At 43.2% G+C, this 19,187-nt stretch overlaps 1 protein-coding gene across 1 annotated transcript in view; it reads left to right on the forward strand.

The window, feature by feature from the left end:
- The window catches only part of col14a1b (collagen, type XIV, alpha 1b), a 334,004-nt gene that overhangs the window by 159,528 nt on the left and 155,289 nt on the right, over window positions 1–19,187 (forward strand). Inside the window, exons 14-15 of the mRNA XM_084312005.1 lie at window positions 3,871–4,016; window positions 13,831–13,960. Coding sequence (XP_084168131.1) covers window positions 3,871–4,016; window positions 13,831–13,960 — 276 coding nt within the window. The remainder of the gene's footprint in view (window positions 1–3,870; window positions 4,017–13,830; window positions 13,961–19,187) is intronic.

Here is a 19,187-nt window from a genome sequence, read left to right on the forward strand (position 1 = left end):
TACCACCAGTACAGAAGGTGAGTGTAACTTAACCACTACCACCAGTACAGAAGGTGAGTGTAACTTAACCACTACCACCAGTACAGAAGGTGAGTGTAACTTAACCACTACCACCAGTACAGAAGGTGAGTGTAACTTAACCACTACCACCAGTACAGAAGGTGAGTGTAACTTAACCACTACCACCAGTACAGAAGGTGAGTGTAACTTAAAGGGGACATGCATTGCTATTCCTTGCACTATTTGGGCAACTTTACACAATTCCTGAGAGTCTATGGAACACATCAGAATTTTTATTTTTTCAAAAAATCATTGTTTTATATTTTTGATCAAGTACTCAAAAGCATAATTTTTCAGCCTCAGGATTTCAGGCTATTTTTGGATGGGCTCCGCCCATAAGCGCTTTGAGTGACAGTCACCCACAGTCTGCGACTGGCAGACAGAGAGAGAGAGAGAGAGAAAGATAGAGAGAGAGGGGGAGAGGGAGGGAGGGAGAGGGAGAGAGAGAGGGACACGGAGCATAAAGTTATCTCTCCACTGCTTCCCCCGCGCGGTCCGGGTTGTGTGTGTAAATGCGTGTGTGTTTGTGTTTCACACACTCCTGCGCCGCGGTCCCTCTCTCTCTCTCTCTCTCTCTCTCTACCAGGGAGAAGCTCCGTGCCGTCAGGTTGTGTGTAAAATGCGTGTGTGTTTGTTTCCCTGACAGAAGCTCCTCTCTCTCTCTCTCTCTCTCTCCCTCTCTATCTCTCTCTCCCTCTCTCTCGCTCGTTCTCTCTCTGCCTCGTTCTGTTTGAGGAAGTGAAGATATTTCCACTCTCTCTGCTGTCGCTGTCAACCATAGAGGAGGCGTTAGTTATGCAAATCAGTGCTATATTCACGTCAGCAAAACTGTCAAATCAGAACGGCTTAGTTGAGTGAGGGAAGATCTCGTGCCCTTGAGCAAGGCACTCAACTTAGGGTCTGGATCCAATTGTAGTCACTGGTCTGTTTCTTCTTTGTCCGAACGACTCTGGAATCAACTCCCATCATACATCAAAGAAGCCCCATCCATAGAAACATTTAAGTCCCACCTCAAAACCCACCTGTTCAACCTTACATACCCTCCCTCACTCCTGACCCTCCAACCTCTGCATCACTTACATTTTCACATCTGTACACACACCTATATTTTAATGTTATTATTTATTTTCTCTCTGTCTTGTCTCTAAGCTGTCTCCCTTTCTCTGTAGTATCCGCACCATGTTGTCATTGTGAACGTCCATGTACTGTGTTTGTCCATATACTATAATGCAATGTATGTAAAGTGCTTTGAGATACCTTATGTAAGGCGCTATATAAAATAAATGTATTATTATTGTGTGAGTGAGAAAGGAAATATCTCTTGAATGAAGAAAAATGGATTCGTCGTCAAAAACGTCACTTCACCACTCTGCCATCATATCTGATGCAAGTCTGATGCAATTGACCATATTCACACGGTGGCCATTTTGCTCTTATGTCACGCTCAGGTTGGGATTTCTTTCCACCCTGTTGCCACAAAAGAAAATCCCAAACAGAGCAGGACGCGTCTATGCCTTCTACAACGCTGTTCGGATTCCGGGTTCCTCTGATTGGCCACTAAGCCCACGTGACCCTATGCTAGCACGCCCCCCAGTTATCGCTTACGCCCGCGCATGAGCCGCGACTTTACACTCTCGCGCTGTGAAGCGCCAGCGGGGCGATGCGGTGGTTTCTCCCCGGCTTCCGTGCGCCGCCTGCCGGCTTGACTCGGTCCAGCTCCAGCAGCAGCGGCCGTCTTCCGTTGTAGAAGCCCTTTCAATGACAGAGCTCTCATATTTGCGAATGCCTAAACTATATCTTAAATTATGGCTATGTGTCTAATATGGCCGTGGCTTATCAATGACTTGTTTTGTTTACATCAGGGTGAACGCTGTTGTATTCGCAAATATGAGAGCCAGCAATACGCAGCTCCAGTTAACCTAATTTATACCGTAATGAATGATTAAAAAAATATACCGTTAACTGGAATATGTTGTTTCTTTACACATATGTAATTGGTTTGTCATGACAAACCAATACAAAATCGCTACTTTACATCAGGGTGAACGCTGTTACGCTGCCACCACCCACTTCAATGACAGAGTTCTCATATTTGCGAATGCATAAACTATATCTTAAATTATGGCTATGTGTCTAATATGGCCGTCGCTTATCAATTGACAGAGCTCTCATATTTGCGAAGTCATTGATAAGCCACGGCCATATTAGACACATAGCCATAATTTAAGATATAGTTTATGCATTCGCAAATATGAGAGCTCTGTCATTGAAAGGGCTTCTACAACGGAAGACGGCCGCTGCTGCTGGAGCTGGACCGAGTCAAGCCGGCAGGCGGCGCACGGAAGCCGGGGAGAAACCACTGCATCGGCCCGCTGGCGCTTCACAGCGCGAGAGTGTAAAGTTGTGGCTCATGCGCATGCGCGGGCGTAAGCGATAACTGGGGGGCGTGCTAGCATAGGGTCACGTGGGCTTAGTGGCCAATCAGAGAAACTCGGAAACCGAACGGCGTTATAGAAGGCATAGACGCGAGCAGGACATCAGAGCAAAATGGCCGCCGTGTGAATATGGCCAATGAGTGACTTGTTGATAGTCATAAATCAAATGGGTCAGAGTGCTTGATACTGTCAGGGTTAGGGGTTTGATTCCCACGGTATGCGACCGCTCCATTGTAACACTTAACACTTAGAGGTAGCAGTATGTACTAGAAAAGCGCTACGGAAATGCGGCCATTCGTTACTTGATTGCTATTTGAGCCATAGCCTACCAGGGTCTCAAAGACAAATCACACCATCGCTTGCCAACCCTTCCAGATCGAGCATCTCACATGTGTGGCATTAGAATGTTGGGACACAAGGTCTATGATAGAATACGATATTTATAAAAGAAATGCATAAATGTATCTGTAATGACGTTTCTGCTCCCCCCCTATCTGTCTCTCTCTCTGCCTCTCTCTCCGATCTCCTTTCTCTATATATTTCTCTATCTCTATATATGTATGTCTCTCTCTCTCCTATCTCCTTTCTCGTTCTCTCTCATCTGTATATGTCTCTCTCTCTGACTCTCTTCTATCCTTTCTCTCTCTCTCATCTGTATCTCTTTCTCTCTCTCTCTCGCTCTCTTTCTCTATATATCTCTCTATCTCTATCTATGTTTGTCTCTCTGTCTCCATCTCTCTTTCATCTGTATCTCTTTCTCTATATATATATCTCTCTATATATATCTCTATCTATATCTCCCTATCTATGTATGTCTCTATCTATCTGTCTCTCTCTCATCTGTATCTCCTTCTCTCTCTCTATCTCTCTCTTTATCTATATATATATATCTATCTCTGTCTCTCTATCTCTCCATTTCTCTATATATCTATCTATATCTATGTCTGTCTCTATCTCCCTCTTCCTCTATATATCTCTCTATCTCTATATGTCTGTCTATTTATCTCCCTGTCTCTCTATTTCTCTCTCTCATCTGTCTCTCTATATCTCTCTCTTTCTCTATATATCTCTATATCTCTATCTATGTCTGTATCTCTATCTCTCTCTTTCTCTATATATCTCTATATCTCTATCTATGTCTGTGTCTCTATCGCTCTCTTTCTCTATACATCCCTCTATCTATGTCTGTCTGTCTCTCTGTATCTCTCTTTCTCTATATATCTCTATATCTCTGTCTCTCTCTGTCTCTCTATTGCTCTCTTTCTCTATATATCCCTCTATCTATGTCTGTCTCTCTATCTCTCTCTTTCTTTATACATCCCTATATCTCTCTATCTCTCCCTCTGTCTCTCTCTGTCTCTCTCTCCTCTCCCAGCTCCTCGATATGGTGTGAGGAACCTACAGATCAGTGAGGAGACCACCTTCAGCATGCAGGTGTCCTGGACCATGGCCGACGCCAGGAACGTCCGCAGCTATAGACTCACCTACATCACGGCCAGGGGCGACCGAGCAGAGGAGACGGTGAGAGAGAGAGAGAGAGAGAGAGAGAGAGAGAGAGAGAGAGAGAGAGAGAGAGAGAGAGAGAGAGAGAGAGACAAAGAGGTAGATACATAGAGACAGACAGAGAGAGATAGAGAGAGACAGAGAGCAAGAGATACAGACAGATAGAGAGACATAGTGAGAGAGATACAGAGAGGTACTGTAGATATAGACAGAGCAAGAGATACAGGGAGGGACTGAGACAGACCGAGAGGCAGAGGTGGGGAAAGGAGAGAGAGAAATAGAGAGACAGAATGAGAGAGACAGAGAGAGTGGCAGACAGACAGAGAGAGACAGACAGCCAGAGAGAGATTGATAGAGACAGAGAGCAAGAGAGACAGATAATGAGAGAGACAGAGAGATACAGATAGAGAGACAGATATAGAGAGACAGAGAGAGTGAGGGAGAGAGCCAGAGAGGTAGATAGAGACAGAGCGAGAGAGACAGGGAGGGACTGAGAGATACAGAGATGCAGAGGGGGGAGAGGGAGAGAGAGAGAAATAGAGAGACAGAGAATGAGAGAGATGGAGAGAGAGACAGAGAGAGAGATAGAGAGAGACAGAGAGCAAGAGAGACAGAGAGACGGAGAATGAGAGAGACAGAGAGATATAGACAGAGAGAGAGATACGGACATACAGATAAAGACAGAGAGAGATAGAGAGACAGACAGAGAGAGAGAGAGAGTGGGAGAGACAGACAGACAGACATACAGAGAGATAGAGAGAGTGAGAGACATACAGAGAGAGAGAGAGAGAGAGAGAGAGAGAGAGAGAGAGAGAGAGAGGACACAGAGAGAGACAGAGAGACAGTAATGTTGGATATAATCTTTATAAATAAATACATTTAGATGAGTATACACGTACAGTATGCTTGTATCTATATCTATACTGTGTGTGTGTGTGTGTGTGTGTGTGTGTGTGTGTGTGTGTGTGTGTGTGTGTGTGTGTGTGTGTGTGTGTGTGTGTGTGCATGTGTGTGCATGTGTGTGTGTGCGCATGCGCGTGTACAATTAATATATATATATCTAGGGCGCAGATTGTTTTTTCATGGAGGCAATAAAGGCTTTCCAGATTGCACAGATGAGATTCCTGATTTACAGTAATTGGGAATAGCTGTGGGTTGTGTTTGTCAATCTGATTTGGTTCTGAATCACCATGTGTTGTAGTCTATAGCTACTATTTAGATGGCTATCTATGGGAGCAGCCTGGCAGTAGTCCTTTCCCTGAGCACGTCACACTCCTAGATGCTACAACGTCTTCAGCACCACTGAACCAGTGGACAGCTCCTGTTAAACACACACACACACACACACACACACACACACACACACACACACACACACACACACACACACACACACACACACACACACACACACACACACACACACACACACACACACACACACACACACACACACATGCTGTAGAGTGAAAAAGCCAAATGTTCATGCATTGCAGGGACATTCAATAGACTTACATTAGTAATCTTAACCTGCAAGCGCCCTTTTTAGGACGATTTGCCCACCGGCACTTTGGCGACCCCTAGTGGCTGTAATACAATATATATTTAAAATTTAAGGCTTATTTGTTGCCTGTCGATAGCGACAAAATCCGACAAAATCCGCTCAGCGGTTCTCGAGTTACATCCCGGTATTTGAGGCTTGTGCAAAGTACACGGTATTGCTCAAAATACCACTCCCGACTCTTGGGGTTCTAGTTCCGTCAATCATTTGGCGATCTTGAAAATGATTGTGGAGGGTTGTAGCCAATGAGTGTGGCTTTCCAATGATACCCCATCTGGGTATGTATGTATGTATGTACATATGTAGGTGAAAAACTAACGAGCAAAAACAGGAAGAGAAAAACAGCCGAATGAATTGAAGTCTATGAGAAAACTGAGTTTTTCTTTTGTACACAGTTTACCAAAATCACTCCTAATCACTCATTTCTGAATGGATCTTTATGAAATTTGGACATGTACAGTACTACAGGCTACAGTACTACAGGCTATGGGTCCGTATGGATTTGTAAGCCATACCACCTTCTGGGGAAATACTACCTCTGGACTACTAACTACTACAGAAAAACTTGAAAAAAGGTTTTTATACAACTCATACAACTTTATACAAAAGTTCAGACCTATGTTACTCTATTTCATTAGCACTAAAAGTGAATCTTCTTTCTGGAATCAGAATGTCATCTTTCAAAAGAGACCAGGCTCATGCATGTGCTATAAGTATAAAGTATGTTTTTTTGGTTTGCAAAAAAAGTATGCAGTCCTCAAAAACTAAAACTAAAATGGCCAGGCAGACTCATTGCAGGTTAAGCGGTCCTTACCTTAACGTAACCATAATGGCTGCATATCAACAACAGTAATAGTACAATAGCTGGAGCCAAATACACTAACAACAACAGTAATAGAATAATAGATGTAGCCAAATACACTACCAACAACAGTAATAGAATAATAGCTGTAGCCAAATACACTACCAACAACAGTAATAGAATAATAGCTACAGCCAAATACACTGTCAACAACAGTAATAGAATAATAGATGTAGCCAAATACACTGCCAACAACAGTAATCGTATAATACCTGTAATCACATACATTGCCAACAACAGTAATCGTATAATACCTGTAATCACATACACTGCCAACAACAGTAATCGTATAATAGAGTCATTCTACAGAAACGCACACTTTTGGAATAGCAACATGTCTTAAAATTTAGTTAATTTTCCTACATTTAAACTTAAGTTACAATATTGGTTAACCCTTTGACTTTATGAATCCACATAAATGAGAGCTTGATGATTACATTTTTTTTTTACTTTGACTTAAAGAATGCTTGTGCCATCTTTTTGTCACTGGTGTTACCTCATACCTTTAACAATAGTAAAGTCTTTTTAGAAATGGTTTTTTCACAATCTATTCTGCACATATAGTCAGAGGCACAATAGGATAATGATAATGCAAAAATGTTGGAGATTATGTATTTATTTATTTTAATCAGGTTTGTGAAAAGTGTGATTGTGTGACGTTTTCTTATTAACACCATCATATATTTGCTATAATAATAACAATATTTGAAGGACAGTCATACAAATGTATTGTTGTAACATCCTAACTCTTGAATGAAGCAAAGGTCAATTGATATAAAATCATTTACAAGTCAAATGTGACACTTTTGATTTCATATGACCCAAAAAAACACATTAACACCAGTGACACAATAAAACACCAGTGACACAAAAAACACTAAAGATTGTTTTATTCAATATCAATTACTTATTTGAGATAGAAAATGGTGTATTTAGTACAAAACCAAAGATGATCACTGACATTAAGTCAAATAACTTTAGTTATTTATATATTTATATATATTTATATATTTATTTTATATATATATTATATATATATTTATTTATATAATTTATATTTATATTTAGTTGTGATCATGAAATGGGTACTAATGAGTTATATTGTATGCATAACAACTTCTTTAAAAGCTTTTACTAAAGCTTATTTACACAAGATAGTCACTGGTGTTACTGGTCGTCACTGGTGTTACCATGAAGAGCAGTAACACCAGTGACGGCGTCGGTAACACCAGTGACCATTTTCATGAAATCTGTATTTTACAAAATGGCAGCTACAGTACCAAACCACATGTTGCTAATCATGCTAAACTCACTCAAATATGTAATTTAATCAATTTGTATTGATTATTGAGTATTGATATCTTCTTAAAAAATAGGCCATACCATACCAGTGACTCTAGCTAAATGTCTCGTAGAAAATTATGAGATAAATGAGAACATTTCCAACATTTGAAAAAAGACAGCAGACTGACAATGTACCTTTCTTCACAGTTCTTCAGGAAGTAGGAAGTAGGAAGTAGGAAGTGATGTCACAAGTCTTTGGATTTTTTTCAGAATAGGGATTTTTGTTAAGCGGTAACACCAGTGACATGACACCAGGGGGCAGCTATTTCCATTATATTATTTATAATATTTAGTTGGTATTTAATTTTTTTATGTTAGCCACTTCATACATGTGATAGTGGTGTATACATCCTTGCATTTAAAATGGTAGAGAAATATATTTGTAAACTCTAAATATGCCCCTAAACCTCAATACATGACATTGGGGACAAGCACTTCTCACTAAGCACTTGGAATTGATTAAAAACAAATATTGCCAAATTCTTGCCTCAAATTGGTATAATTGTTCAAAGAACATTTACATTATTCAAATATATAAATTAAATGTGACTACAAAGTCTGTTTAAAGTGTATGCTTTCTGCAAAGGCTGGGGACAGAAAAGTGTGCGTTTCTGTAGAATGACTCAATACCCGTAATCACATATACTGCCAACAACAGTAATCGTATAATACCTGTAATCACATACACTGCCAACAACAGTAATCGTATAATACCTGTAATCACATACACTGCCAACAACAGTAATCGTATAATACCTGTAATCACATATACTGCCAACAACAGTAATCATATAATACCTGTAATCACATATACTGCCAACAACAGTAATGGTATAATACCTGTAATCACATATACTGCCAACAACATTAATTGCATAATACCTGTAATCACATATACTGCCAACAACAGTAATCATATAATACCTGTAATCACATATACTGCCAACAACAGTAATTGCATAATACCTGTAGTCAAATGCCTGTAGTCAGTTAAACACAAAACACCTAGGAAGGATTAAACAGCTGCAGGTGTATGAAGAGTTCCAGAATGTTCAGCGTTGCATCGCTATGGCGACCAAGGTCTTTAGAAAACCAAGCCTAGAGGCACGACGACATGATGATACACATTTCCTTGACAACAGCTCCAACAGAACACGGACACTGGGACCGGAATTCTGCTTTGGAATTTGAGACCACACCGGTACTGGACCTGTAGGACACTACATGAATAAATACATTTATAAATAAATACATAAATAAATAAATAAATACATATCGAGATCCTTAACCCCCCTAACTGCTCCCGATGAGCAGGTTGGCACCTCCGCCGTCGGTGTGTGAATGTGTGAGTGCATGGGTGAATGTGAGGCATAAGTTGTGTAAGTGCTTTGGATAAAATGTATTTATTGGCAATGTTCCGTAGGCATGCAGGAATAGTGAGGGCATGGTGGAGACATCAGCAGGAATAGTGAGGGCATGGTGGAGACATCAGCAGGAATAGTGAGGGCATGGTGGAGACATCAGCAGGAATAGTGAGGGCACGGTGGAGACATCAGCAGGAATAGTGAGGGCATGGTGGAGACATCAGCAGGAATAGTGAGGGCACAGTGGAGACATCAGCAGGAATAGTGAGGGCATGGTGGAGACATCAGCAGGAATAGTGAGGGCATGGTGGAGACATCAGCAGGAATAGTGAGGGCATGGTGGAGACATCAGCAGGAATAGTGAGGGCATGGTGGAGACATCAGCAGGAATAGTGAGGGCATGGTGGAGACATCAGCAGGAATAGTGAGGGCATGGTGGAGACATCAGCAGGAATAGTGAGGGCATGGTGGAGACATCAGCAGGCTGTATGTAACAACCCAAGTCAAAAAGAAAACAGTATACGTTTGACTATACTGTTACTTTGACTATACTTTCTGAAGGTATACTTTGTATACTTTCTATGTATTCAGAAAGTATACTAAAGTTGAGTTAAACGTTGTCCTTATCATGCGCTTACATGTGTCTCAAGGTGATTCAGCTTAGCATTCTGTACACACACTAGATTGGCCTGCGGAATAGCTTATAAATAGTGTTTGCATTTAGAAAGTGTGGGGTGGGTGTGTGTGGATGTGTGTGTGTGTGTGTGTGTGTGTGTGTGTGTGTGTGTGTGTGTGTGTGTGTGTGTGTGTGTGTGTGTGTGTGTGTGTGTGTGTGTGTGTGTGTGTGTGTGTGTGTGTGTGTGTGTGTGTGTGTGAGAGTGTGTGTGTGTGGGGGGGGGGGGGGGTGAGGAGGGGGGTTCTCATTTGGTATAGTGGCTTCTAGCTTGGTGTCTTTGTGTGGAGTTTAGAAACTTGCAGCTGTTTTCATCATACTTGACTCAAATTGATTTGTCAAGCCCCGTAGTATTGGGCTGTCAGCCTGTCACGTCTCTGAAAGTAGTTATTTTGGGGGGGGGAGGGGGGCGGTAGATGCTAGACTGCACATGCTCGGAATGCAAACTGGAATGAGAGGAGAGAGAGAGAGAGAGAGTGAAAGTGAGAATGATGGAGAGAGAGAAAGGATAAAGTGAGTGAGAGGGAGAGAGACATGGTGGCAAGTGTGAGAGAAGTGATGAAGAGACAATGGATGGAAACTGAGAAAGTTTGTGTGAAGCAAGGTAGAGAGTCAAGCTACAGAGAGAGGTGGAGAAGTAGAGAGTTAGTTAGAAACCGAGAGAGAGGTGTAGAGTTACTTAGAAAACAGAGAAAGGAAGAGAAGTAGAGAGTTAGTTAGAAACAGAGAGAGAGGTGTAGAGTTACTTAGAAAACAGAGAGAGGAAGAGAGGTAGAGAGTTAGTTAGAAACAGAGAGAGAGGTGTAGAGTTACTTAGAAAACAGAGAGAGAGGAAGAGAGGTAGAGAGTTAACCTCTTAAGCCCGATTGGCCCGGTACCGGTACGAGATTTATTTCACGTCACAAATAGATCAGTACAGTCCGTATTAAGTGATGTTGTGTTTCTTTTTCAAATGTAGCCAAGAGTAAAGACCCTACCCCTATCAAAACATCAGTCAAAGTATATATTTTCAGCACTACGTTTGTTTAGCAATGATTTTAAGTCTTATGAGCGAAATATGATCTTATAGAAATCTCTGTGCATTGCATCGGAAACCGGATGCTTTAGACGCAAGAGCATGAAATCGTTGTAGTTCTAAAAAAGAGGAGACTCAGGGCTTTCGAATGAGTGTCGAAATGTCATAAAACTACACTACCCATCTCACACCAGCCGCCGTCAAAGCTGCAGCCGCTTGGCGTGAAAAAGATATATTGACGTGAAAATCGTGATTATTTCTCACGGGTTGAACAAACCTGAACGTTATTGCCATAAAATGCAACGTATGTTGTTTCTTTACCTTTCTGTGAATGTCTAGAAAAAAACGCATCGCAATCTGGTAAAAAATGGCAGAGCTATGGACATATAAAAAGTATTATTATACAAAAGTAACTGTACTTACAGTAGATTTCATTCACGGTCTTTGCTGCCCTGTAACAGCCGTGTGGTGGTACTAAATCTAGATTTATCTCTGCCATTGGAAAGATGAGATTTGGGCCGATCCATACATGTATGACTTGGCCATAATAAGGTCATTTATAGGCCTGATATTCTATATTCTATATTCATATTTCAAATGACATGTGTCTGGATGGCAAGATTCGGTACTGTATCTACAAAAAACCCTGTAAATCATCTGCCCTTTGTTAATTTGCTTAGCTTTTTACTATACTTGATTTCAAGAAGTTGCTGAATGTTATCATGGTGTTATTCACCGTCAAAGATTGGAAAAAAACGAATAATAATAATAATAATTTATATTCTACTTTTGGTTCATCACAATGTACTCAAGTATAGTAACAGACACAATATCTCTGACACTGGGAACACATTCCCCCAGGTCCATAGATGAACATGCAAATGAACCTTGTAGAAGTGGAGCAATCGTCCATTTACTTGTACGTTTAGGCGCATCATCCTTCTGTGGCCTCCATATATGCCACGCACATCAGGCGGAGAGGGGAGAAGGTGATCGGTGACCCCTCTCACCCTGCTTACTACCTCTTTAACCCCCTTCACTCTGGTAGAAGACTCCAAAGTCTCAGGTGTAGGACATCTCATTTTAAGAATAGCACATATCCCGAGGTTGTCCGTCACCTGAACTCAAGCCCTAATGCACAGGCACTTTGTACTATAAGGGCTAGCACTAGCCGACAGGCACTTTAAGGCAATATGCACTTTAAATAGAGCACTGAGCTCTTTTATGCACTGTAGCATTTTAAAATGTTTGTGAAATACTATATTCTATTTCATGGTTTGCATTGTATGTATTCTTGTATGTTTTTATATTGTATGTTTTTTATTGTATGTTTGTATACTGTATGTTTTTTTCACTGTTTTATGGTGAATGAGCATTGCACAGAGACAAATCCCAATAAACCATGTGTTGAAATGGCAATAAAGTACTGTATCTATCTATAATTTCTTGAAAATATGGCATAAGATGTTAATTAGAAACAGAGAGAGGATGCAAGTTAGAGAGTTACTTATAAACACACAGATAGAGAGGTAGAGTTACTTACTGTAGAAACAGAGAGAGAGAGAGAGAGAGAGAGAGAGAGAGAGAGAGAGAGAGAGAGAGAGAGAGAGAGAGAGAGAGAGAGAGAGAGAGAGAGATGGGGAAGAGATGTCGAGTTACTTAGAAACAGAGAGATACAAGATACAAGATACAAGAGTTTTATTTGTCACGGCATACAGGTATACAGTGAAATGCGGGGGGTCTTGCCCGCAACGATGTGCATAATACAATAGTAATAAAATATAATAAGAATCCAACCAATAGAGCGACATTGTGCAATAAACAAGTAAACAAAGTAGGGCATATCGGTATCTGTACATGAGTTATTTACAGAGCATGGTAGGACATGCTAGGTCCTGTGGTAGTGCAGTACAGAGGCGTATAGTTACTTAGAAACAGAGATAGCGACAAAAGAGGTAGAGTTACTTAGAGAGAGAGAGAGAGAGAGAGAGAGAGAGAGAGAGAGAGAATGGGAAGTAGGTACTTAGAAACAGAGAGAAATGTAGAGTTACTTGGAAACAGGGAGAGAGAGAGAGAGAGAGAGAGAGAGAGAGAGAGAGAGAGAGAGAGAGAGAGGTAGTGTTACTTAGAAACAGAGAGAGGTAGAGATATGTAGTTACTTAGAAACACAGATATAGAGGAATAGTAGAGGGAGTAGGGGAGTAGAGAGAGGTAGAGTTACTTAGAAACAGATATAGGGGGGTAAAGAAAGGTAGAGTTATTTAGAAACAGATAGAGGGGGGTAAATAGAGGTAGAGTTATTTAGAAACAGATAGAGGGGGTAGAGAGAGGTAGAGTTACTTAGAAACAGAGAGAGATGGTGGAGTAGAGAGAGGTAGAGTTATTTAGAAACCGACAGAGAGAAGGCGGTTAGGTGGTCGAGCGGAGATTGCGTTCGTCACCAGCCCCGGAGCTGTGAGCTTGGTTCGCCTGTTCGAATCCAGCTCACAGCTCCGGGGTTGTCACCAGCTTGGCTGGCCGTCTGCACTGATACAATTGGCTGTATCAGAGGGTGGGAGAAGCTGGCGGGGTGGGTCCGGGTCGTTGTAAACAGCGACTCCTACAGTTCGGTCGGGGCGCCTGCTAAGCGCGGATTGGACGTGAGGGGGATAGTGTGGTCCTCCCACACGCTACGCCCTCTCAATGAGAATCCGCGCTGCCAGGTGAAAAGAAGCGGTGATTGGCTGGACGTGTGTCAGAGGAAGCACGTGGTAGCCTCCACTCTCCCAAATGATCTGACTGTGGGGGGTAAAGCGCAGCGACCAGGAAGGGACTGGGAATTGGCATACGACTAACATTGGGATGGGAGAAAATCGGAGGAAAATGGAGGGGGAAAAAGACCAAAAAAGAAAAAAAAAAAAAACCGACAGAGAGAGAGAGGAAGAGAAAGGTATTTAACCACCAATTTTCAGTTTGTGGAATTGCTAAAAGTGTCGTATGGTCATCTCATACGAGCATGTCTTCTCTCTCCCAGAGGACAGTTCCGACGGGCCAGACCAGCCTGCTGCTGCAGCCGATGCTGTCGGACACGGAGTACCGCGTCACCGTCGTGCCCGTCTACCATGACGGAGACGGACCCAGTGCCACGCGAGTCGGACGCACACGTAAGCCTTCTCATGCCTTTTTTTCCGGGAGGGGGAACATAGGACCCCTGATCACACTGATCCCATGCATTTGTTTACATTTGAAAGTGCCATGTATTATGACACTAACCTGACATATCCTTTCAATGAACAGAGGGGCACGCCCCCTCAACATACTGAGAGTTGGCTGGGCTCAGAGAGGGTACACTAAGCCACGCCCCCTCAACATACTGAGAGTTGGCTGGGCTCAGAGAGGGTACACTAAGCCACGCCCCCTCCACCTACTGAGAGTTGGCTGGGCTCAGAGAGGGTACACTAAGCCACGCCCCCCTCAACATACTGAGAGTTGGCTGGGCTCAGAGAGGGTACACTAAGCCACGCCCCCTCAACATACTGAGAGTTGGCTGTGCTCAGAGAGGGGACACTAAGCCACGCCCCCCTCAACATACTGAGAGTTGGCTGTGCTCAGAGAGGGTACACTAAGCCACGCCCCCTCAACATACTGAGAGTTGGCTGTGCTCAGAGAGGGTACACTAAGCCACGCCCCCTCAACATACTGAGAGTTGGCTGGGCTCAGAGAGGGTACACTAAGCCACGCCCCCTCAACATACTGAGAGTTAGCTGTGCTCAGAGAGGGTACACTAAGCCACGCCCCCTCAACATACAGAGAGTTGGCTGGGCTCAGAGAGGGTACACTAAGCCACGCCCCCTCAACATACTGAGAGTTGGCTGGGCTCAGAGAGGGTACACTAAGCCACGCCCCCTCAACATACAGAGAGTTGGCTGGGCTCAGAGAGGGCCTGCACTAAGCCACGCCCCCCTCAACATGCTGAGAGTTGGCTGGGCTCAGAGAGGGTACACTAAGCCACGCCCCCCTGGGCTCAGAGAGGCTCTGCACTAAAACAGCACTTTTCTCTGACTGAATTGACATCATTGTACTGGTGCTAAAAATAACAACACGCAGGCTGGAGAAATGTGATAGGACAACAAACCAGGGGGAGAGAGAGAGGGGGTGGGGGGTGGCAATAAAGTTCTGGGCTTACTATACAGTACTCTTTAGTGTAGGCATACACCAGCACTTTGAGAAAGAGAACCTGACGTACTCCAGAGACAGGAAGGAACACGTAGAGCTCCCTGGCTACATCTGTCATCAGTTCGAAAATAAGTAGACAAGGGACTCTACTAAATTAATGTAGTGAGATGTAAAATAGTTCACACCAGTCAAAAATAGAGGAGGCTTATTTGATTGAGCAACAGATTTGCCATGTTTAGGGTCTTAGAAACACATTTTTTTTTAAGTTTTGTTATATTTTGGGTGCATACTGATTATTTCACTTTTTTTTTACCATTTACAAAAAAACAAGGGTAAACTAGGCAAATGATACAGAAATGAACGTTGCTGATATTTAAGCAGTTGATTGCTGTCGCACAGGTCGGTTTCTCTGATGACGTGAATGACGTGCCTTGAGTTTTCAGTGAGGACATCGCCTCCCGTTAATTTCCCCGCCTGTCTTCCCTCTTCCTTCCTGTATCCAGCCTCTTTGCTTCCATTTCCAGAATAGGCACACCCTGAAACTAGTAACATCACAAATATGAAGCGGGTAATTACCCATAAAAATAATAAACCTTTCATGGGGTTATTTACAATAATAATAATTCATTTTATTTATAAAGCACTTTTCATTGTGAAACAAAGGTATGCAGAGTTTCTTGTCCTCCTGATTAATGCAATGGTGGGTGTGTGTTGTGATGATCTCATTCAAGGAGCACTACAAGCGCGCACACACACACACAGTTTGTTGTTTTTGTTCTATTAGTGATTTACACACTTTCTCAGTTGGTTCATTATAAAAGATACAACCCTGAAAACAAAAGCACTTAAATGTTAAATAAAAGGACCACAGTAATGAGGCAGGAGGAACATATTTGTTTGCACTATAATGGTAAAATTGTTATTTAAAAATGTGCCCCTAAAAAATATTCTGTGCCCCTAAATTTCTCATTTAGGGGCACCTGTGCCCCTAGTGAAAAAGCTTAGCGTACAGCCCTGCAGATAGGAAGTCACTGCGTGTCTCTGCGCTGAAACCCTGGCCTCTTACCGTCTGCCGACATTTAGTCTACAGCTGTGATACGAGAATCTCCCTCCCTTTTTTCTTCTGTCGCTTGTCATACGGATTTAGCCGGGGGGGTGACGGGGGGGTCGTGGAGGATGAATGAATGAAAGAAAGCAATTGAGCGGGAAAAGACTGAAGAAGAGAGGGGTGGGAGGAAGCGAACGGAAGAGCAACAAGGGATAGACAAAAGAAATCGAAAGAAGGAAGGAAAGATTATAACATAATTGCGATGATTATACCTAAAAGAATGCCTAAGAGAGGCAGTAATTATGAAGAATAAAAGCCAAGAGAAAAGGTACGTTAGCAAGTGAACAAGTGTATTATAGACAGAAGAGGAAATCACTTCTCTCAGACATAGCTTTGTGGTTTATGGATACTTTTTTTTACCTTTATTTTCTGTAGAAGATCTACCGAGCATGTAGGCTCTCGTTGTACATGCTCCGTTTAATTTAATTTAATTTCCAACCTTTAAAGTCGAAAGGCAACTGATGTTTCCCTCATTTACATCACGTCACGTCGAGTGGACATACAAAAATAAGCATAAAAGCATATAGAATGACACAGCGTATACAATCATAAAAAGCAAGGATAACAAATCAATTGAAATCACGTACAACTTGATTGACAGAAGTTGGAGATCAAGGTCTTAAACGATCATAACGGTCATCTTACGCGATCGTACCTGAGAGCTGCGCAATACAACCACAGTCCTCCACCGTCGTCCACTGAGCAGCTCCACTGAGCAGAGCGGTCTGGGGTTAAAAGTATATTCCACCTTAGTAGAACCTCAGCAGTCTTACCGCTATGTAACGTCATCTACAAGGAAGCTAGCGACCACTGCGGAGCACCTGACACCTCGGAGGAACAGTGGTGTTGACAGCGGAGGACAGGGACAGCAGTGGTTGTTAGCTTACTTGTAGACGACTTTAGATAGTGGAAGGACTTCTGATTTTCTACTAAAGTCGTGAAATATCCCTTTAAGTGCCTTGCTCACAGGCCTTCTGACTGTGGGTGTAGAGGGAGGGGAGAGCATTTTCCCTGCCTGTTTGAAGGGTTCAAACTGGTGACCTTTTGGCCACAAGCCTGTTTCTCTGACCTTTAGGCTACTATAATGAGGAGACAGATCACTGTGGTAGTTCTGAGTGTGAAAATCCGTAACACTAAAGATGGTGGTAACGATGAAACTACTGTACTTCTACAGCTAAACAAACATATTCAGGAAATGTATTGGTAACACATTGGTCGCCATAAACGAGTTATGGCGTTTTTGGCCGCCATGCGGTGAACGCCAACAACGGCGTAAGCCGTTTTAAAAATCAATATTAAAAAAATGTCGCCATGGCATTCATAATTCATCCAGCCAACCTCCGGTGCTGCAGCGGGACCCGGAATCAGATTGCAACACCTCAATACTGCCGCCTGGTGGATGGTCAAGTCAAGTCAGTTTTATTTATATAGCACATTTCCAGGCAGCGGCAGCTGACACCAAAGTGCTTCACAAGCAAGTTGATAAAAACAAAATAATGTGATGCAAGGTATAAGATTAAAAACATAGCAAAGCAATGAAAGCAACAAAAACAAAACAATATGGTGCAAGATATAAGATTAAAAACATAATAAAGCAATGAAAGCAATAAAAACTGGTAGGACACAGTAAAACAAAGAGGATAGAAGGGCCAGGGGTCTAGTGGTAATTAAGTAGGGGGGAAGGCCAAGGAGAACAGGTAGGTTTTCAAGAGTGATTTAAAAGCCTGCACGGTCTGGGCGGTTCGTACGCTGAGGGGGAGGCTGTTCCACAATCTAGGCGCTGCGGTGGAGAAAGCTCTGTCTCCCCTAGTCTTGAGCCTGGTTCTGGGTACCACCAATAGCAGCTGGTCAGCTGATCTGAGGGATCGTGGGGGGTGTGGCGGTGCAAGAGCTCGGACAGATAGGAGGGAGCCGTGCCATTTTATGATTTAAAAACATTTAGGGCTAATTTTAAATCGATCCTAAAGCTAACAGGCAGCCAGTGGAGCGAGGCCAAAACTGGGCTGATGTGTTCGTGTTTTCTTGTTTTGGTGAGGAGGCGTGCGGCTGCGTTCTGCACCAGTTGCAGGCGGCGGAGGAGGGATTTGTCGATGCCCGTGTACAGAGCATTGCGGTAGTCGAGGCGAGTGGGGACAAAGGCATGTATCACCGTCTCTAGGTTACTTTGGGAGAGGTATGCCTTTGTCTTCGCCAGGAGTCTAAGGTGGTAAAAGCTGTTTTTAACTACGGCGCTGACCTGTTTGTCGAATTTAAAATTGCTGTCGAAGATGACCCCGAGGTTCCTGACAGAGGTGGAGAGGTTTGGACCCAGGGGACCAAGTGCGTCAATGAGGGGTCCGGGGGGGCCCTATTAAAAACAATGACCTCGGTTTTCCCTTCGTTCAATGTCAGGGAGTTTTCGGACATCCAGCACTTGATTTTTGCCAGGCAGTCAAGCAGTGGTTCTATTGACGTCTTCCCTTGGGTGGGCTTTAAGGGGAGGTAAACCTGCACGTCATCGGCGAAGCAATGGAATGAGATATTGTGTTTTGCCAAGATCTGGCCTAGGGGGAGTATATATAGGAGGAAGAGAGTGGGACCCAATATCGAGCCTTGGGGCACCCCGCAGGTGAGGGGGGCCACAGAGGAAGTGAGGTCACCGAGTTGGACAGAGAAGGTCCTATTACTCAGGTAGGACCGGAACCAGTCTAAGACGGGGCCCCTAAGGCCTACGTAATGCTCGAGGCGAGCTAAAAGGATGTGGTGATCTACCGTATCAAAGGCGGCTGAAAGGTCAAGGAGTAGTAGTAGGGATGAGTTTCCTGCATCAGCAGCTGAAATCAGGTCATTTAAGACACGGAGGAGGGCCGTTTCAGTGCTGTGTCGTGGTTTAAAGCCAGATTGGAATTTATCATGGATGTTGTTGTGTTCAAGGAAGGATTGTAGCTGTATGTAGACTATGCGCTCCAGGATTTTTGATAAAAATGGTAGTTGTGAGATGGGTCTAAAATTGGCGAAGACAGAGGGATCGAGGTTGGGCTTCTTTATCCGGGGCTGGACCACAGCATGCTTGAAGGCAGCCGGGACACATCCAGTGCTGAGGCAGGCGTTTAGTAGGGGTAATAATG

The sequence above is a fragment of the Notolepis coatsorum genome, assembly GCF_963971535.1.
Source record: "Notolepis coatsorum genome assembly, chromosome: 4".
NCBI classification, from domain to species: domain Eukaryota; kingdom Metazoa; phylum Chordata; class Actinopteri; order Aulopiformes; family Paralepididae; genus Notolepis; species Notolepis coatsorum.